Source organism: Melopsittacus undulatus, chromosome Z, assembly GCF_012275295.1.
Source record: "Melopsittacus undulatus isolate bMelUnd1 chromosome Z, bMelUnd1.mat.Z, whole genome shotgun sequence".
NCBI classification, from domain to species: Eukaryota; Metazoa; Chordata; class Aves; order Psittaciformes; family Psittaculidae; genus Melopsittacus; species Melopsittacus undulatus.
The window spans coordinates 70,950,055-70,971,694 of record NC_047557.1 but is presented as its reverse complement, the minus strand read 5'-3'; the positions used below and the strand labels follow the sequence as shown (position 1 = coordinate 70,971,694).

The following is a 21,640-nucleotide window of genomic DNA, read 5'->3' as shown; positions in this document are numbered from 1 at the left end:
CCTACAAAATTAACCCAAGTCTCTTAATCATTTCATTGTATCAGTATAAACTGTGTTGTTTTGCACTGTTTCTTCAGAATGTAACTTGATTGAAGGAGAAGATCATGTGGAAGTGAATGGAGAAGTTTTCCAAAAGCCTTTTGTAGAAAAGCCCGTTAGTGCTGAGGACCACAATGTTTACATTTATTATCCAACGTCTGCTGGAGGTGGAAGCCAGAGGCTCTTTCGAAAGGTGAGATTATTGTACTAAACTATTAAAAAGTTGTAGATGTCTAACAGAATTGCAGAGTAATTCTAACCTACCTGTATGTTACCTGGGACTTGTTTTGGCGTGTCCTGCTTGTGGAAGCAGTGGTAGATCAGACTTATGTCAAGGGAACATGTAGACCCTTGTTCCTTGCAGCAGATTGTCTTCCACTGCTGATTCTTATAGGTAAAAAGCCTATGCACTATCAGTGCACTTTGGAATCTTAGAAAAATCGTTTGGGAACTAGCAAAGCCTGTCTGCTTCATTTGTTACAGGAAGTGTTTTCTCAGTACAAGTGTGTTATTTTAAGAAGTTTTAAGGTTTCTTAGGCAGAAGCCCATGGATTTATTAATAGAAAAATATTCATTTCAGATTGGCAGCAGAAGCAGTGTTTATTCCCCTGAAAGCAGTGTGAGAAAAACGGGCTCCTATATTTATGAGGAATTCATGCCTACAGATGGCACTGATGTGAAGGTATGACAGCTGTGTGTTCTTATATTTAGAACAACTGAGTCCTCCAAGAGCTTGTCAGTTTTAAAGATAAAATTATAGCTTTGTGTCAAGGATTACTTCTAATGAAGTTTTGGTACAGCTCATAAGTAAAGAACATAATTTTTAACTAAACAGAGTACTTGTAATGTGGAGCAGCTTTGCTTATGTTGTTAAGAGTCAAGGAGCAGAGACTTATTACACAACACATTGTTTCTCTGTTTTTGTTTTGTATTAAGTTCTTTGAGCAGTATATACTTTCCTGTATAAACAGAGAGTCACAGAATCATTGAATGGTTTGGGCTAGAAGGGACCTTAAAGCTCATCCAGTTCCAACCCCCTGCCACAGACCAAGGACACCTTCCACTAGACCAGGTTGCTCCAAGCCCTGTCCCACCTGGCTTTGAACACTGCCATGGACTGGGGCAGCCACTGATTCTCTGGGCACCCTGTGCCAGTGCCTCACTACCCACACAGGGAAGAGCTTCTGCCTAAGATGTCATCTCAGTCTCCCTTCTGTCAGGTTTAAGCCATTCCCCATTGTTTTGTCCCTACAGGCCCTGCCAAAAGCCCCTCTTGAGATTTTGTCACCCCTTTAGGCACTGGGAGCTGCTCTAAGGTTTCCCCTTAAGGAGCCTTCTCCAGGCTGAACAAGCCCAGCTCTCTCAGCCTGGCTTCAGGGCAGAGCTGCTCCAGCCCTCACAGCATCTTCATGGCCTCCTCTTTTCTTGCTCCAGCAGCTCCACCTCCCTCTTGTGTTGTTGCTCTAAGCATGTGTCTTATAATGCTTAAACTGGGCACATCTTTGTATTTATTTATTTAGTCCTGTCTAAAATACGATTTTTTTTTAATTAAGAGAATTGCATAGCCCTGAAGCCAGATTTCCATAATCAAACTATAAACTGAAATAATTCTCAGATTAACCTGTTCTCAAGTTCTGCAGATGAGAGGAAAATATTATTTATCTCCGTACCATCATAATTAAGAAATTCAGTTTTAGTAATAAAGTTAATAATTATAATAATTACTTTTCTTTAGCTGTGCTCCAGCTGTTTACCCTTGCTTTATCACAATTTGTCAATAAACGATGGGTGTTCTCTGAGGAAAAGTTACTTCAGAGTGACCTTTTCAACAATGAAACTAGCTAGTTTCATTTGAAGTCATTAGCACATTTGAGATAAATTTGGCAAAATGTATGCGTATATGTAATGTGGTTGAAACACACTGAACCAAGAGCTCCTGCTTTTCAATAAAGGTGTACACAGTAGGTCCAGATTATGCTCATGCTGAAGCCCGGAAGTCTCCAGCTCTGGATGGCAAGGTAGAACGCGATAGTGAAGGAAAAGAAGTGAGGTATCCAGTCATCCTGAATGCAAGAGAGAAGTTAATTGCTTGGAAAGTATGCCTTGCCTTTAAAGTAAGCTGATTACTTTCCTATCTGATCAAACATTTAGTGTTAATTAATTATTTATTGCATGAAACTTCCATAGGGTTTTAGAGCACAGAATTAGTAGTGATAATTGCTGCAGAACTCCTGGGAAGGTGAAAAATTGAACTTCCACATCTCTTTTTTATCTAGAATTCTTCCTTTAATACATTAAAAAGTTCTGGATGGGCTGCTTATGTTGCTGAAGTTTCCTGAATTCACATGTTGCTATTGTGCTTTGCTAACCCACAATGTGTTCATATGTTCAAACATTTTGTTAATGGCTTCTCAGTTAGCAAAACACAATTTCAGTAGTTAAATTTTTGTAACTTTTGTTACCTAGTATTTACATTGGGCCCAGTTAAATGTTAGTTTGGTACTGACATGACCAGGTCCTTATTTGAAGTGTTTGATAGTTTTGATTTTTATACAGTTTTAGGATTCCTTTGTTCAAAACTTCATTCAATCTCTTGTCCTCCTTTCACATGTCTTATTAAAAGGCTGTCTTTCTGTGTGTCTCATTACCTGTGTGTAACTATGATGGCCTTCAGACCTGAAGGGTGTGAATCTCTGTTATCTAGCAAAGTCAGCTTTGAGATCTGAAAAAGTAATCTGCTGAAATGGCATATTTTGTCCTAACTGTATCAATATTATGTCAATGTCAAAACCATCCTGTCAAATATAAATTTGGACAAAAATGTTTTTATCAGTATGTTGTCGTTTTCTGCATGTGACCCATATGTGTAGGGGGAAACAGCTGTCAGATGTGAAAATCTGTAGGCCTGTCATTGCTTATGCTATCTCAAAGGTTAAGTTTAGGTACATGCAAGCTTGGCTTTCAATACTGATATTGGTAGGGATATGTGGTAATGATAAAACCAAGATGGGGATAGAGTTAAAAACAGGAAGATGTCTGCATAGCATGGGCAAACCTAGTGTGGAACTGGCAAAAGGTACAAAATACAAAATTTGTCATATTTTGCCATGTTTTCAGATTAATACAATATTAAAATATAAAGTTTATTTAGAATAAGCAGTCCTAAGGAAGGTGATCAATGACTTAAACTTTATTCTTAAAACCAGCAAACAGTTTGTGGCTTTGATTTGCTGCGTGCTAATGGACAGTCCTACGTCTGTGATGTGAATGGCTTCAGTTTTGTGAAAAACTCTATGAAATACTATGATGATTGTGCTAAGATACTGGGGTAAGATTTTACTGATTTATTTGAGGAGTTTCGTCTTTTAACTCTGCTATATGTGACTCTACTTAATGTACTGTTAACTTATATATTATATAATATATGTAATGTACTTGCTCCTTATTTCTCAATTACTTCTTTAAAATGAAATATTGTGTAAAATAAGGAATAAAAAAAATAAAATATTAAAAATAATAATAAATCCTAAATAAATTTCTTCTTCCTAAAATCATCTGAAATATCTGAGTGTTTTGTGATCACATAAAGCTAACTGAATAAGTATTTTGAAAGCTGGATTAATTCCTGAAAAAGAGCTTTAAAAACTTTCTTCCTCCCTCCCCCCCAAGTAGAGAAACACCGCTGGATGGTTGTGCTTGCTGCTGTTTAATATGTGCCCTGTCCTGGGTTCAGCAGTAGCAGTCATTAATTAATATGCTCATTGTCCTTGATCGGAAGCTGGTGTGTACTTCTATATTTGTGGATTTTATATTGGTAAATCCAAATGGATATAGTATCAAGGTGTCTTCTGTCATACCATCTTCTCTCTACTACTGGAAGGAAAAAAAAGGTGTAACAAGGGATCATATAGAATTGGGTGGTGAACTCTGTGCCAATGAAACCTTGCCCCCAAAGTAGGCTGATTCTATTTTGACCAGTTAAACTGGTTTTACAGTAAGATTATACTGATGAGATACAGCTGACTTTGCAGTATCAAATGCTCTGGGATCTTACTAAGTGTAGGAAGAACTAAGCTCAAATCCTAGATATAACAACTGTACTCCTGTTGGTTTATGCCATTTTTTGAATTAGTTACAATTCTCATACCCATTTTGATTTTTCTTTACTGCAGTTCTAGCTGTTGAATTCTCTGAAAAAAGTTATCTCTTTTTTTTTCTTTACCCTTTATTATGTTATGCTTGATACGTTGCAGTTTTAAGTAAAAGCAGAATTTTTTGAGCTTTTTAGAGATTAAATTTTGGCTTACGCTACTTTGAGAGTTACATTTTTTTTCCTCCATATTACTGCTTCTTATATAGATATTAATCTGAGGTTCAGTATATTTTGATGAAATACTTGGAAAACAGGACATTGGCAAGATTTAACAACCTTCTGTAGATGGAAGCACTTTTGGAGTTATCTTACCTATTTTTCCAGCTCCTAACACAGAAATGTTTGAGTAATTGCCACTAAAGATACCAGTTACTCCCTGGTGAGAATGGCTTACTGTTTACCAGGGACTTCAGTTACACAATGGAGTCAAGTGTCTGAATATTTAAATGAATAAGACTGAATCAGATCCAAGGAACTATTTTAGGAACTGGAATTCAAAAACAGGTTTCTTACAAATCCAGGGCCATTAGGCTAATGTTATCTCTTTAGCAGTTGTAGTAGCTTTAAATTGTTGTTTAAGTAGGTTTTTATTACAGTTAGAAGAAAAATACATTTAGAGACTTGTGACTGCTAGTACTCTAAAAGCACATCGATAAAAATGCATGTCTATGTTATCTGTTTGGTTCAGTGTGTTGTATAAGCTGTGCTTTAAACTTAGGCTTGTTTTTTTCTTTTTTTAACCCTTTCTTTAGAAATATCATAATGAGAGAACTTGCTCCCCAGTTTCAGATACCATGGTCAATTCCTTTGGAAGCTGAAGACATTCCTATTGTGCCAACCACCTCTGGAACAATGTAAGAATATAGTCAATCTACCTGGATTACGCAAACTCCTAATGTAACTTGTGTGAATTTTTTTTCTCTTCACAAGGTGTGCCCACTTTGGCCTATGAACGCTTATTTTATGTGGTGAAAACAAGAAAGGAATCACAATTGCTATGCCAGCAGTCAGTTTCTGACCCTTAGTCAAGCTGAGTATAGAACAGATTTTCAAGTGTAGTGTCTCTTATGCATAGCTTCCTTCGCTGCTAATCATTGTTCCAACACCACCTTAATATGTGCTTCTAATAAACATGCTTTCTCATTTAATGAACCTCAAATTGTTGTTTTGAAAACTACTTAAAATAGATATTTCCATAGTTACCCAAGTCTTAAAATCAGTATTTATATTTTATACCTTACATCATTTTCAGTTAACCTTATATTCTTGCATATTCCTCCATCATTTCTGTAATTATGTCATGTAACTATGTCAACTGTCTTGATTCGCGGTGGTTTTAGTACTAAATACAAGACCCTCATATATAGAACTGTGAAATGTAACTCTTGAAATTACAGGATGGAGCTTAGATGTGTTATAGCTGTAATACGCCATGGGGACCGAACACCAAAACAAAAAATGAAAATGGAAGTGAAACACCAGAGGTAAGTAGGATCTTTGTAAAAATTAGTTTGGATGCTTTAGAGCCCACTTGTGGATGTGCAAGCAATGAATTGAGCAGGAATTGCATCTGACAAGTTGGTTTTTGTTTTGATTTAAATCTAACTTATGTTGCAGCTAATTAACAAGTATGCATCTCTCTTTCTAACAGGACTGACAAATTACTCATGCAGACTTCCTTCATCACATGCTATGCCATGTGAACAGTCATGTGTGTTATTAATGAAAATGCATTTGTCTCTACAGATGCAGCAGAGAATATTTCTGGTTCACCATTTGATTGATGTCTGCCTTTTTTTATCATAACTGTGCTTGTTTGAGCTGCCATCTGCTGTACTACGTTTTTGACTTTTACTTTTGTCAAAGATTGATGGCTCTCAGTTTCTGGTAGATAGCATCTTTATGTTAGGATTCATAAAGTGCTGAATATAATTGTCCTGGAATTAGGTGCAATTTCAGTAAAAAAGTAATTAGTAATTACTTGTCTTGGGAATAGATTCTTGCATTCTGTAAAAGTGTAGTATTATACCAGCTCATCTGGTATTTTTGGTTCTGTTCAGGAACATTCTTGACGATTAGGAATTTACATAGCTGTATATTAGAATATTATGTCATTTGCTATGAAGAATATCTTTTTTTTTTCTTAGCACTTAGCAGATCAATAAAAGAACATTTTAAGTGCTCTTAGTTCTCTAATGTATTGAAGACATTGTTGGGAAATGGGATGTGAATAAAGGTTGGTTTGACCTGGAGGGCAGGTTTTAGCATGCTTTTCAAATAATGTGAAGGTGCCAGTTTCAGGCCACTATTAATTTTAAGAGCCACTTGTTCAAGTAATATTTTAACTTCCTAGCAGTGTTTTTTAATCAGTATTCTTTCTCTTAAAGGTTTTTTGATCTCTTTGAAAAATGTGATGGATATAAATCTGGAAAACTAAAACTGAAAAAACCAAAACAGTTGCAGGCAAGTCTGTCTTTGTTTTCTTGTAGGGATATTTTATAAATAGAAAATAATTTATGTAAATCCTGTGCTTTGTTTCTTTAGGAAGTACTTGATATAGCAAGACAACTCCTTGTAGAACTTGGACAGAACAATGATTCTGAAATTGAAGAAAGTAAAGCAAAACTTGAACAGCTGAAGACTGTGTTAGAAATGTAAGTGTTTTAATTTTTCAGGCTTCATAGCAACAAAGTTGCATCAGCTATTTTGACCATTTAGACCAGTTAGTGCTTGCATTGCAATGGTTATCAAGTATGCAATGATATATTAATTCAAGCACAACGATTATGAAGAGGAAGGATGTCATGTCTGACATTATGAAGAAGTGAAACATCTGTTTTCTCCTTATCTTCCTAATTGAATGTATTGATTTATCTAGTATCTAAGTATTCATTCTGCATGAAATATTACTTTTTTTCATCTCAGATTTTATCTAACTGCATGTTTTTAAAATGAAAGTATTGAAGTGCAGGGTCTGCTTCTTGCAGTGTGTGACATGATGAAGTCTGGTGGAGCCAATAAGTACTTTCACTGTACTGTCAACTTAAAGCAGACTTGGTGGATTCCAAATAAATAAGGCTTTGTATATTAATATTTAATATTTGTATATTAATATTTATAAATGAAAACCCCAAACCCTAAGGCTTCAAGGTGTGTTAGAGATCAGGGCTCTAAAAGGTAGTAGGTAACTTTAATTTAAAAAGAAGGAAAATCAGGGCAAAGGCAGTTATTGAAATTTATGAGTTCTGCTTGGGAACTTAACTGTTCGCTGACAAAATAGTAGCCACCTGTACTGCCAGATCAAATTCTGGATAGGCATAACTGTAGTTGTGGATCTGAATAAATTACTTGTGTAATCTGTAAATGCTGCTGTCCCCTTTTCCTCCCCCCCCCCTTTCCTTTTTTTGTCTTGCCTTTCCCATTCCTCTTTTTAATCTTTTTTTTCCTTTTGCCTTTTCTTTTTTATTTGATGTTCAGTGCCATGAAAAAAAGTAGTAGATGTCATTTTTAAATGTTTTATTACAGAATGGTGGATGCTTCTGTAGTCTTACTGTGCTTGTTCAGTTAGGTTTATTTTAAGTGCTGCTTCAGTGAATGGTGGTCAAATGCACAAATCAGTGACCAGTATAGATGTAGTATATCTGGTTACAGGAGCATAGCAGTTCTGGAGGAAAATGTATAAAATGTTTCTCTCTCTCTTCCCTCTTCATTTTCCTATTTCAGGTATGGACATTTTTCAGGAATAAATCGCAAAGTTCAGTTAACATATCTTCCTCATGGCTGCCCGAAGACTTCCAGTGAAGAAGAAGGTATTGTAATACTTTTGTACCTAATTACTTACTATCATGTGTATTTAAATAGTCATGGACTAGTGGTATAAGACATCTTGATGGTAAGAAAAAGCAATATGTTTTCAATTAATGTTATTTCTTATTGGCAGAGTCTCTTGAATCATATACCTAAAACTGTAGTAAATTTGCCTTCTATCACTGTTTTTTTGTAACAGAAAAGCAGGGTGAAAAGAAGATTCAGTCACTCACCAGAAAACAGTGGTTTGGGTCTGGAATGAGAAAATATGACTCAACATTTACTGATGTCTTTAAAACTTTTATAAACTTTTCTTAACTTTGCCCCATGATTATTGACTGAAATAAATGTAGGGTATTTAACATAACCAAACTAGGTTTAATTTTCCTGTCCCAATTTACTTTTTGCTTCAGATTTCATGCTAAGTATATTTTATTATTTTTTTCTGTAGTTTAGCTACTTCAGGCTTCTCTGTTTAAGTGCCCATTTAGTTCTTCAGTTCAATATTTTCTTAATGTTAGAATGCTGTTAAATATTCATAATGTTGTATCAGTATTTTGCTGAAGTCCATAGTTTGAATATTTTTTGTCATTTGTAAAAAAAAAAAAAAAAAGGAATATACTTTACTACTTAACTCCTTTCTCTATCTACAATTAGATAATAGAAGAAATGAGCCATCCCTGCTTCTGGTTTTAAAATGGGGAGGAGAATTGACCCCTGCAGGCAGGGTTCAAGCAGAGGAGCTTGGAAGGGCTTTCAGGTGTATGTATCCTGGTGGACAAGGTAAAAAAAAATAACAAACCAACAAAAAAACTAAAAAAAAATGGCATATACACCTTTGAAGACAATCAAGTGCAAAATGAGAGTGAGAAAAATATTTGTTTGGTAGGAGATTATGCTGGATTTCCTGGATGTGGTTTACTTAGATTACATAGCACTTATCGACATGATCTCAAAATCTATGCTTCTGATGAGGGACGAGTCCAAATGACTGCAGCAGCTTTTGCAAAGGTACAGTGTGAAGTTGTATTTTCAATTTTAAATATTCTGATCTTTTCAAGTTTGTTTTCACTTTTGAAGATTAGGAGAGATGTATGGCTTCTTAGAGTCCGCAGTGTATAATGAGGCTTTGGTCTAAAAGAAATGTGGTGGTGGTTTTATTTGAGTTTTTTTTGGGGGGGGGTGTTTTTTGTTTGGATTTTTTTTTTAGGAGTATTTATTCAGTGTGAAAAAGTAGACAATGTGTCAAGCATGTCAAGTTCTTTGAGCAGATGCAGACAGATTTTAATTATACAGCCCTAGCAATGTACCTTATTTTTTTCCAGTAACAGCCTCCAGAATCACAGACTCATTTGGCTTGGAGAGGACTTTACAGTTCATTCAATTCCAACCCCCTGCCAAGTGGGAGGGACACCTCCCACTAGATCAGGTTGCTCTAAGCCACATCCAACCTGGCCTGGAACACTGCCAGGGATGGGGCAGCCACAGCTTCTCTGGGCAACCTGTACCAGGGTCTCACCACCCTCACAAGGAAGGACTTCTTCCTAAAATCTCATCTCAATCTCCCCTCTGTCACGTTAAAGCATACTCCCTTGTCCTGTTGCTACTTAGTCTTATAAAAAGGCCCAATCAGAAAACTCCATTCATGTTAACTATCCAACCACGTGTCTGTAAACTGAATGAATTTAAAGCTCTGCCAGTGTTCAGACTTCTTTCGTTCTCTTTGTGTCCATGCTGCAAATGTTGGCATAGAAGTATTCCAGCCATCAGTCCTGCTTTCTCTTTGGTCAGCAGGCTTGAGCAGATACCACCCCATTTCCTTCCTTATCGCAGAGCACTTCTGTTGCCAGAAAAGTCACAAAAGTTTCCAGCCTTCTCAATTTTGGAAGTCTCCATTTACCTCTTGTTCAATTCAGCCTTTGATTGTCTTTCTGTGCCACACCATGTTTGGGGTTTTGTCTTTGTAGGGTCTCTGCAAAAAACTCTTATCTCCCATTTATCCTCCCAGATGCTGTTCAGCTTGCTGACTCTTCTGATAGCTCCTGCCTGGTGACTCAATGCCTTGAGCAGGAGCATGTCCCCCATAAATCAGGCTTCTGGTGCTCCCAGCCTCAGGGAGAAGGCACCATGTACATCCAGAAACCCAAAACCTCAACAGCTATCATCTTGCAGGAGCAGTGTTGGCACTGCTGATATGCCGGGGAGTATGTTTTATGACATGTCACCATCAGTGTTTCACCAACTGTAGCAATCCTGCACACCAAAGCAGTGTTTTAGGGGGCATTTCTATGCAAATATCTGCATTGTCTGCCAAGTCCCTGTTTGTATCACTTGCCTGTGGGTTAGATAATCTCAAATTTAAATCTGGTGGATTTTTAAGATTTTTCATTTTTATCTGTTTGCCTGATTAATTGTATTACTTGCTTCAGGGACTGCTGGCCCTAGAGGGAGAGCTGACTCCTATTCTTGTCCAGATGGTAAAAAGTGCTAATATGAATGGTCTGCTGGACAGTGACAGTGATTCTTTAAGCAGCTGTCAGCATCGTGTTAAAGCAAGACTCCATGAAATTCTCCAGAGAGACAGAGATTTTACTGCTGATGATTATGAGAAGGTTAGCATGGCCATGTGAATTATTGTGTGAAAGTAATGAGCAGTGATATTTTGTATCTATTTTGAAAAAATACTTGTGTGCTTGGAAATAGTTTGAACTACAAAGGAAGCTGTACCAGTTGTGATATTAGAAATTTTGAGCTGTTTTGCCATTTGAGTAATAGCTACAAACTTATAAAGACGAGTAGATAGAGACCTCATTCACAAATATTTTTCATTAAAATAATTATTAAAAACTGCTTTTTTCCATTAAAATACTTTAATTATTCAAGAAACAAGACTATATTGTTTTCACTTTCTGTTGTTTTTGCTTCGACTGTGTGGTATTACAAAATATATTAATGCCTGCGTACTGCAGTCATTTCAATGTTTAATCTGCTAAAAAGCCTTTTTTTTTAACTCAAGGAATACTGAGATGCTGAAAACCAGTAGGACACTTTATAGTCAGTGAGAGAAGATGTCTAATTAATGTGCTAAATTAGTGCAAATTAATAGAGTTTATTCTGACTTAGTACAAAACATATATGATTGTTCCTGGTTTTAAAGTGAGTAATGTTTGTTATTGTTAAGAAACTTCTTTCAACTGCACTTACTCTGACTGGTATAATAACCAAATACAAGTCCTCAAATGAGATTTAAGATTAAAACTTACTTAACTGCTTAAAAATGTATTGAGACCAGATTACTGAAAAATAATTTTACTATCTTGCATGTAAACTGTATGTGGAGTTTATTTAAACATATGTATTAAAAGTATCATCCAAATCACTGCCAGCAGCGGATTCAGCGGTACTTGGAAAAAGTGAAAGGGTACAGGTTTTCAAGGATTTATATATTTCTCCCCTTCTTTTTGCTATATAAATATAATGGGGTTTGAAATGTCACTGGAATGAATAGAGAATACTCTTTGAAGACAGTTACTGAAAGTAACGAACCTCTGGGGTTATGAAGTGATAACTTTTTTTTTTTAATTTACATGAAATTTGTGAAAACAGGGTTTTTTTTTTTTTTTGTTTTTTTTTTTTCTGTGCCACAGCACCTTTCCCATTTATTTACTTGGTCATAATAAGGAGGTAGGAGCTGCTTACTATTAGGTAGAGGGCAGAAGTTTTCCATATCCAAATTATCCTGTGCATTTCAGGAAACAGAGAAAAGTGCAGATATGTATTTGTGTTATGTATATGAATTATTGTTTACTACAATTGCTTTCTTGCTTTGGTTTATGCAGACTTTTCCTTCAAAAATGAGGCTAAACCTCACTTTTATGGATATTATCTCTATTGTTTTGGTAACACCCAACTTGATAGCTTTAAAATTTCTAAAATTAAGTCATTTCTGAGGGATGTATTGTATGTACTTGTTATATGTAAATTTAAAGGGTTTCTTTTTGTTTGTGCTTGTGTTTGTTTCCTTAATGCCTTAAAGGGAGTAGATAATTGAGAGATGGATTCAGAAATTAATAGCAACTTGCTTTAATACTTTTTCTCCAATACTTGGAATCTTTAATATATTCCATCTTATCTCCCCAGTTCTTTCAAATCTAGATAGTTTGTTTACATCATTTTGTGTTTATCTCAAATTGCAGCTTACTCCATCTGGAAGTGTCTCACTCATTAAATCGATGCAGGTTATTAAAAATCCTGTAAAGACATGTGACACGGTTTATTCTTTGATCCAGAGTTTGACTTCTCAAATCAGGCAAAGAATGGAAGATCCAAAGTCTGCAGGTACTTAAACATTTTTGTACTTGTATTTAGTTTCTCTTGCTTACGCCTGAGAGAATTGTAACATAACTTTTCATAATTAAACTTGCTCTTAGCAGAACCTTAATCAACAATGGCATAGGGATTTTCAGTCTGATTCCATATGCATCATTTTAAAGTAAAAAGCAGGAGGAACATGTGATCTCATTGCAGGTAAGGGCTCTTTGTTCTGCTCAGAAGTTCAAGCTAGTCCTCAAAGGTTTGCAGAAATTCTTGTCTTAATTATTTGAAACTCAACAGACCACAAAAATTAAAAAAAAAATGTAGATGGTACTAAAGCTGTTACATAGGTACATTTTTATATTTAAATATCATTGCTGAAGATATGTTCCTTGATGTATGATGTATGGTAGTATTGCATAGAAGGATACTCAATATAAAGTATGGTGAACCATGAAATAATGTGATGCAAAAAAATGTGATACAGGAAAACCAGAGCTGGAAGTGACCACAGTGCTTTTTTGGTACTAGCTAAATACTGGAGTATTTGCTGCCAGTGTTATCTCCAGTGTATAGTATGCAAACAACTTCTGTTCTGAGGTTGAGCAGGACAAGTGTCACCTGTGCATAGCATCAGTGGGTTTTGGCTGTTTGATCTAATCCTCTGTCCTGGGATGGGGATAATCCATTCTTTTTACCTTCTCTTGGCTTTTGCTGTTACCACATGCAGGAGGGAGAAACAAATGGGATGCATGGTCAGAGATGTTGTCTTGCTCCTTTTCCTCCCTCCTAGAATTCTCTTATGACTTTTTTTTGGTTGCTTTTTATAGATATATTATCTGTGCTGTAACACATGCTGTTTGTGCTGTAAGCTTTGCTTAAAGGGCCAGTGGTGCACTTCTGCAGATAAGCTTTCCACTATCTTGATGTAGCCATGTTAACTGTGATGCTTTCAGCAGTAAAAATGAACTATATGCACATCTGTTCCCTCTGCTCAAAAACATATTTGATCCTTTTTATCCCTCTGTATTGAACTATAATTGTGATTAAAATTTCCCTTTTTTTTGATGGCCTTTAATTATGAGATATGTGTCTGTGCAGATATTCAGCTGTACCACAGCGAGACACTAGAACTGATGCTGCGCAGGTGGTCCAAGCTAGAAAAAGACTTTAAAACAAAAAATGGAAGATATGATATTAGCAAAATCCCTGATATTTATGACTGTATAAAATATGACGTGCAGCACAATGGCTCATTGAAATTAGAAAACACAATGGAATTATACAGGCTTTCAAAGGCTTTGGCTGACATCGTGATCCCTCAGGTAAGCATTTTCAGTTATTATATAAAATAAATTGCAGAATAAATACTTTTTCAAATTTTGTGAAAATGTCTGCTCTGTCTTTTGTATTGAAGGTTCCTCTATGTTGCAGTAATAGAAGCCTTTAACATTATCTCCTATTTTCTGGTAGCAAGCTGATTATTTTTCTAAGAAAAATCTGTTTCATTATTCATAAGATGTGCTCAAAGTGATTTTTTTTTTCTTAGCAATTTAAGCTCTGAAAATGTCTGCCTCTTTTAGTGCAGTGTATTAGAAGAAAGTGGTTGGTTCATTTAAGCCATTTTTCATAGATTTAAGTGCTGTCCCTGTGAACAAGTGTATTCTGAAAATACATTTAATTTCATTCTTCCTGCTTTTAGAAATTTCATTTCAAGACTCTTTGCAAATAACACTGTTAATCCTAATCTATCTAATTTCACTTGTTTTAAGCAATTTGAATTTTAAAAGACCTTTTTGCTGCTTCAGAATGCTAACAGTCCTTGATAAAAGCGTGTATATTAATTTTCCTAGAATTCCAGGCCAGAAGCAGGAAGTTAAACTTCCATATACTACAGGCTGTTAAACTGAGATTATCTCTAAAATGTTGCAGGCTGCAGGACATAGAATTTTTTTTGTGGTAATAGGATAGAACAGACTAAAGCTTTCCCCAGGTGCCCATGTAGTTACAGAGCACTGTTGTAAGAGAGCCATTATCCATGTTTTGCACAGCTTTTAGAGAAAAAGTGAGAGAACTTCTTCTCATCTCTCAGACTCCCTCATCTCTCAAGCTCCCTGACAGCAAAAAGGACAAAAAGAATAATGCAGTAAAAAATGCGTTGTGTTATGCAGACCTGCTAAGCTTAAATTTTGAACAGAATGTTAGAATGGGTAAAAATGAGGACATACTGAAGAAAGAAAAACGGGAAAAACTTAATAAGCCTGCAAAATGCAAAGGGGAAGGTACTTCTTTTGCCTTCTAGGGTAACCTGAAGATCCATCAAAATTCTGTGATCACTTTCATATGTACAGCACAGAGCATGAAGCTCACAGGGAGGAGGAATAATTCCCTAGATGTTTTGTTTAAGAGAGTTTCATCATACCAGAAAGTGAATCCACTTTTGTGGTTTTAGCTAGTGAATGAAAAACCTGTTTCTGTGTCTAATAAAAAAAGTGTCAAACAGCAAAAAGGCAAACTGCTTGTTACTTGAAGGGGTGTCGGTAATCAAGCGTAATAAAAATGTTAAGCAAAACAGTTTGCAGCCAGGGCAAGTAGGTGACTAATCAGATTTATTACACAAGCCTTTGAACAGGAAAGGCATTTTAATCTTTAACTGAATTTTGAAAGTCAGTTTGTTCTTACATTCTTACAGGAATATGGCATTTCTAAGGCTGAGAAACTAGAGATTGCCAAAGGTTACTGCACTCCTCTAGTGAGAAAAATCCGTTCTGACCTTCAGAGAACTCAAGATGATGATACTGTAAATAAGCTTCACCCTCTGTAAGTCTTTTTTTTTTTTACATGGTTACATTAGTTTACATAAGAGTTAATATAGATACTCTGTAGCTTTTATATTTGAAGTGTCTTACCAGTTCATAATTTAAGAAGCATAGTTTATTTGTTGATAGCTGTTTCTAAAACAGGGACACATCTTCGTATGGTCTAACAAGATTCTTTTCATTTTCAAGTTATTCCAGGGGTGTTATGTCCCCTGAACGCCATGTTCGTACACGGCTGTATTTCACCAGCGAGAGTCATGTCCACTCACTGTTATCCACCCTTCGTTATGGTGCCTTATGTGATGTAAGTTGAACATTTTTTTTCTGTTAAAGCTCTAACATTTTGAGAGGAAGCAAAAGGATTCAATCTTATGAAGATTGTGTCCTCTGAAAGCTTAATTTTCTTAAGTGCCTTTGAAATTTGTCACACTTTTTCAAACATTGTTATTTCTTATCATATATGCAGAGACATTTTAAATTGCTGATGTGCACATTGGTGGAAATCAGCGTGCCCTTTAAGTAATGCTGAGTTCCATTGGCTGCGTACGTTATGGTCTCAAAGAGATTTGAAAAGGGCAGATAATGCTTTTTTTTGTCTTATATTGGCACCTATAATTCTTCCAATTACTTCCTTCAAGTTATCATTCAAGGTTCTCTTGAAATCACTTTTGGAGTGGCTTATTATTTTTGACCACCTCCCTACCTGACATAAATAATGCTCATGTAGTGCAGTTTCTGCTGTTCAATAGGTTTCCTTACTTTGTATACTGTTATAGAATGCCTTGAAGGTGGTGCATTATTCTCCATCTGATTGGCTTTGAAAACAAGGACTAAAAAAGACAAGGTCTCCAGATTCAGAAACAACCTATCTGAAATCTTGGAGAGGATAAGTGTAGCACCACAAAGCCTACACAGTTGCTTCTAAGATAGAGTTTGATTAAAATATTAACTTCTGAAGTGGTTCTCTTGACATAGTTGCTTCTGGTAATGGATGACTGAACTCACTAATGGCAAAAGCATTTTTAATCCCAGACCTCTGTGACATACGCTACAACAGACAAACTCCTAGTTTTGGACTGATAAACTTTTAAGTTTCCTTTAAAGTAATTACTAAATATGTTTTTTCTAGAGTATGAAAAAGGTGAATATTCATTTTATATAATTTAGGATGTTTTATATACTAAAAGGTTTCATTTACTCTGTTTGGTAGAGTGATATCTAGAAACATTTTCCACAATATGCTAGTTGAAATAAATTTATTGCAAAATTATCAATTCACATCAGGCGAGTTCAAAACAGTGCCTTTGTCTACCAGACATATATCATCATTGGCAAAAGAAAGATACACTGAAGTAAAATACTAAAAGTTCTGACCTCCACTTTTCATTAATTTGATGAGTAATTTTAAGTTCCTGCTTGTTTGTCTGTTTGCGCGGTTGGTTTTTTGTCCTCTAGTTGTTTCTCTTTTTTTTTCTCCTTAGCTGTGAAAAAGCTTCATACTTCTGCTGTGAATGTAAAATCCATGTAAATGGGAAAAAAGGGAAATGGTCAATTTTCTTAAAGAAAATAGCTGGGTTTTATTTGTTAATATTTTTTTTCCTCCCTTCATAAGGAATCAAAAGATGAACAATGGAAACGAGCTATGGATTATTTAAATGTTGTCAATGAACTCAATTACATGACACAGATTGTTATCATGCTTTATGAAGATCCAAACAAGGTATTTAAAATGGATAAATATCTTCAGAAACAAGTAGTGCTAAGCTAAGTATTAAACTGTAAACCTATTTAATAATTTTCCTTCAGGAACTTTCTTCAGAAGAACGTTTTCATGTAGAACTGCACTTCAGTCCAGGAGCCAAAGGCTGTGAGGAAGATAAAAATTTACCAGCTGGATATGGATACAGACCTGCCTCCAGAGAGGTAACAGTTACACATTCTTTAAAGCAAAAGTTAGTTTTTCTGGATGCAGACATACCTAAAATAAACATTGGGAGATTGTTAGGTGAGATATAAATATGTATTTTGGTAGAAAAATATCAACAAAATATAGGCAGTCCCAGTGTATTACTGCATGTTGAATGTATACTGAGGTAATGGACACTGGTAATTTGGACCTTCCATGGCTTTGCCAGAATTTTTGCTAGAAATACAAAATACACATTGTAAGAAAAGTGATGCCAACATCATCGTCACACCAAATGATATTCTGGTAACTAAAAGCAATATTTAATGAAGTAAGGTAGTTTGGTATGTTTATGAATGCAGATTGTTGAGAAAGGGTTAATATTTTCAAACAAGTATGGGAAAGTGTGTAGAGTTACCACCTGCTTTTCGAGAAATGATTGGAAGCAAAGCTTGGCTGGAATTCTTAATTTTATTACTAGGCCAACAGAATATTGGAGTAAAATATGTTGTCTGAACAGTGAGGCTAATTAGGACCACACTGTAATATGTAATGGCTGGTTAGGAGCAAATACAGATTATTAAAGTCTAGAACAATTTGTTCAATAGTAAATAATTCACATCCTGTATTTTTAAAATCTGCTTGATTTGTGTTTATGCAGATTTATTTAACAGCAGCTAGTGTCTACATGTTGCAAATTGTGCAACTAAATTGAAAATTATTTCTATATTGGTTATAGAATGAAGGCTCGAAGAAAACCTCTCATAAAAACGATAGTGATGAGGAGGTACATGCTCCTAAAAGAGATGAAGTAGATCGGTCAGTCGTGATGTTCAAGCCAATGGTATCAGACCCAATTCACATACACAGAAAGTCACCCCTTCCAAGATCCAGGAAGATTGGTTCTGTTGAAGTAAGTGTTTATGTTCCAGATAATATCTTTCACAGAAATTAACTTTTGCTTATTTTTAACAGAACAAAACCAAATGTAGTTCTGCTTTTGATTACACAGAACCAGTATGATGTTATGTCTCACAAAAGGGTTGCTCTTATTCTATGGGAAATCCTCCATGGCAGTAATTTTTATGACAGATATTTTTAAAATGAATTACTGGTTTGCAATAAGATTTATTTCCTTTTTTCTTTTTAAGCCATTTTAGAAGAGTTGGCATTTGAAAAAGAAGACTTTATCAGTCTACATCTTCAGACTAACATACATTGCTTTTGTATTCATCCTTACAAGGCAGCTGCTATTAGGAATTAAGCAAAACTTCAGGCTGATGATGCTGAAAGGGAAAATAAAGGGATTGGGGGTGGCAGGGGAGGTGCAGGAGGTGAGACATATTGTATGCTGTATTTGCTTTCATGTGGGGTGAAAGTGACTCCACTTTTCAAGAATTTTAAGGTAAGATAATAAATTGGAAGGTGGTTGTTTGTTTGGTTTTTTTTTACGTGGGTGGGGTTTGTGTGTCATAAATTCTTTAGATAACATCTTGAACAGTCTAAATTCCTGTCCCGAAGGCCATAACATCTAGATGTGCTTCACAGATAAGGCCTTAATGTCACAGAGGTGTGGGGACATATGGCAGTATCACCGATGCCATTTGTACATTGAGCGGCAAAGCTTCACATGGTGCCTAGTGGCACTTCTGTGATATTAATGCTAGAAGCAGACTAACAGCTTCTTATTGCCTCATTTGCAGTTGCTTAAAACCATCATAAATGAAAATTCACAATAAAAGCTTCTCCTTCCATGTTTGTGTTGGGAATGGACTCTTTGTATGCAATGAAAGCATTAGAGATTTGCAAGTAACTTGGTTATTAGTAGTGTGGAAAGAAAAAGATGCATGACTCCCTTCTGTAAGGATATCTGTATAACTCACATGACCTCCATAAATTAACAGAGATAACAAATGTGAATGTCTTATATTTTCTGTTTCCAAGTTTTATCATACACAAATGCTCACAACATCAGTATCTTGGATTTTTAAAAGCTATTTTCACTATGATCATGCAAACTTCCCTCCTCATTACAAGTTCACATACACACAACTTAGTCTGTAACTTCACAGTTTTAATCATTTTTATAAATTATATAAAAGTTAATTTCAGAAGGTGCTAATAACATAAACTTCTAAATTTTGACTGCTCAGGTAATACATGTTCAGCTGGAATATGTTTCAGCATTCACTGCTTGTTTACTTGCAAGAAGAAAACAGCAGATATAAATAAAACACTGAAACTAGTTTTGAAAAAAAAAATAAAATGGGAAGTTTCATCTGGCCTACTGAAATCTGCAAAAGCTGTATTTGGAATATTTAAACCAAATGGTATTTTTAAGTGTTTAAAAAAAAGCCATTGCAACTTTTGGCTTGTTTCTGGTTTGTTTTGTTTTTTACTACAAGACAATTCTCTCTTCACCTATGTCTGTTAATTTGAAAGGACACTGTCAGGTGTGAGATTATACGGAAGTTTTCATCACGGGTATAGTCAACAATATTTACAGAAGGACTGCAACGGGAATTGATTCATGAAAATATAAAAAGACAACAGTTGTAACAAAACCGAGAGTAAGGCTCATTCAGCATTGGAAATCAAATTCTATATTGCTATAAAGTTGATTGCTAACAATACACAGTGATGTAGGGCATGGGGGACTCAGCCTGACAATGTCCTCCCTTGCAGTTTCAACAGGCATCCAGCATCAGATAATTTTTAGGGCTTTTTTAATGTTGGAAAACTACAAGTCAGGTCTGCACTACTACTAGTGGGTCAGCTGTAGAGTCTTGGAGGCAATTCTGAAAATCAAAATCTCCTAGATAAGGTTATAGACTAGAAATGAAAACTATTAAATAATAAATAGGAAAGTTTAATGTGCTTAGAGGGTGAGAATACTGTTGAACAGTATGTCAAGGATAACAGATGTTCTGTTTCCAACATGTGGGAAACTTAAAATTCTGAATCAGGTATTTATAACAGTTCCTTTTCTCTCATATCTAATAAACAGTCTACCAGAAATTTGATATAAAGGTTGTATTAAAAGATATAATTGGATGAAAATGTGTAAGTAGAACTGATAGCTTCCCAATATGTAATACTACTCTTCCCTATTCGCTGTTTAATAGTTTTCAAAGCAGTATATAAAAGGGTGCAAGCAAATTGGGTTTTTTTCTTTTCTGTTCATTTGGCTCTGTTGAATCTAACTTTGCATGCTTTGCTGTTTTTTGCCCCCTTTCTCACTTCCAGGAAGAGAGCCCCCTGAGTGTGTCTAGCCCAGAGTGTATTGGTACCTGGCTGCATTACACCAGTGGTGTGGGTACTGGGCGTCGAAGACGCAGATCAGGGGAACAAATCACTTCTTCCCCTGTCTCCCCTAAATCATTGGCTTTCACATCCAGTATTTTTGGCTCATGGCAACAGGTTTTTAAACTTTACTTCATTAAACATTATTATGTTTAACAAGCAACAACCGTCTTTAAGGACATCTAATCCCTTGTTATGGATTACGTTTGAAGCAAATTCTTCCACTTCTTAAAATTATTTTCTGAGAATGTTTGGGGGAAAAAGAGCAAGTGCATGTTTTTCCACTGAATGTGTTACACGTTTTCCTAAAAATTCGGTTTCTTTATAGGAATGGCAAATGTTACCACAGTAAAAAAGACTTAGTCTACTGCCTAATGAAACGGATTTCTGCTTTGGTTTAGTTGTCCTTTAAGACTTTAAAAACAGCATTGCTTAATTTGGTGGTAGGTAAATTGAAAATAATTTTTTTAATAATTGCAACCAATACCATTTAAAATACTTTGGTACATCATGTTGCTATTCAAAACTTGTTTTGCATATATCATATTTTCAGTGGCCTGGTATTAACTATTGCAGGGAAAAAACTCTAGCACTAATAATTCTTGCCTTCTGTATCTGGAGGTATCTGAAACTCCCAATGCAGTACATCATCCATTGACTTGAACAATATCTTGAAGATTTTTTTTCTAAATGCCTGGGTGGAAAAGGCAGGAAAATGAGCAACTTCAATGTTTTTGAAGTATCAGCAAAGATCTAAAGATTGTTTAGTATGTTTCAACGTATTGTTTACATGTATGCAATGGATGGTGTTCTGTTAAATGTATCCTTTTTCTTCAAAAAAATTCATAATTTCTTTTTATTGTGGAAAATTCTAAAATTATTTACAAAGGAAAAGTTTGTATCAGTAAAGGCTGTAGGCATCTGAAGATTACACTGATTGAGCCCATGCATGGATCAGTGATTGTATGGTGTCCTCAATGGCTTGTCTGTCTTTCTTTCCCTCCCCTCCTTTTTTCAACACAGGTGCAGTTTAGGAGAGTGCTTTTGGTAAAATGAAATAAAATGTCTCAAATGTTCTCATATTGGTTTTGGTCTGTGTCCTTTCCTCATTCTGAATGCTTGCTTTGCACCACTTCATTGCAAGGAACTCATGTGAAATGGACGCCCTTCAGAAGGGGACATTGCATGATCCTTCATGTTTCCTTTACATATTTTTACTAATACTTATCATACAGCTTATTAACACTTGTCTGTCTGAAACAGGCTGCTGTATCAAGTTAAATGGATATTTCATACTGC

The 21,640-nt window shown here is 35.5% G+C and overlaps 1 protein-coding gene across 1 annotated transcript in view; it reads left to right on the top strand.

Annotated features, from left to right (window-relative positions):
- Positions 1–21,640, top strand: part of PPIP5K2 (diphosphoinositol pentakisphosphate kinase 2) — a 49,478-nt gene that overhangs the window by 16,685 nt on the left and 11,153 nt on the right. Inside the window, exons 6-25 of the mRNA XM_013127571.3 lie at positions 78–232; positions 620–721; positions 1,992–2,153; positions 3,246–3,367; positions 4,945–5,046; positions 5,590–5,676; positions 6,580–6,655; positions 6,737–6,846; positions 7,916–8,001; positions 8,657–8,782; positions 8,889–9,010; positions 10,429–10,611; positions 12,196–12,337; positions 13,415–13,638; positions 15,006–15,133; positions 15,322–15,436; positions 16,745–16,852; positions 16,939–17,055; positions 17,778–17,951; positions 20,285–20,458. Of these exons, the coding sequence (XP_012983025.1) occupies positions 78–232; positions 620–721; positions 1,992–2,153; positions 3,246–3,367; positions 4,945–5,046; positions 5,590–5,676; positions 6,580–6,655; positions 6,737–6,846; positions 7,916–8,001; positions 8,657–8,782; positions 8,889–9,010; positions 10,429–10,611; positions 12,196–12,337; positions 13,415–13,638; positions 15,006–15,133; positions 15,322–15,436; positions 16,745–16,852; positions 16,939–17,055; positions 17,778–17,951; positions 20,285–20,458 (2,615 nt within the window). The remainder of the gene's footprint in view (positions 1–77; positions 233–619; positions 722–1,991; positions 2,154–3,245; positions 3,368–4,944; positions 5,047–5,589; positions 5,677–6,579; positions 6,656–6,736; positions 6,847–7,915; positions 8,002–8,656; positions 8,783–8,888; positions 9,011–10,428; positions 10,612–12,195; positions 12,338–13,414; positions 13,639–15,005; positions 15,134–15,321; positions 15,437–16,744; positions 16,853–16,938; positions 17,056–17,777; positions 17,952–20,284; positions 20,459–21,640) is intronic.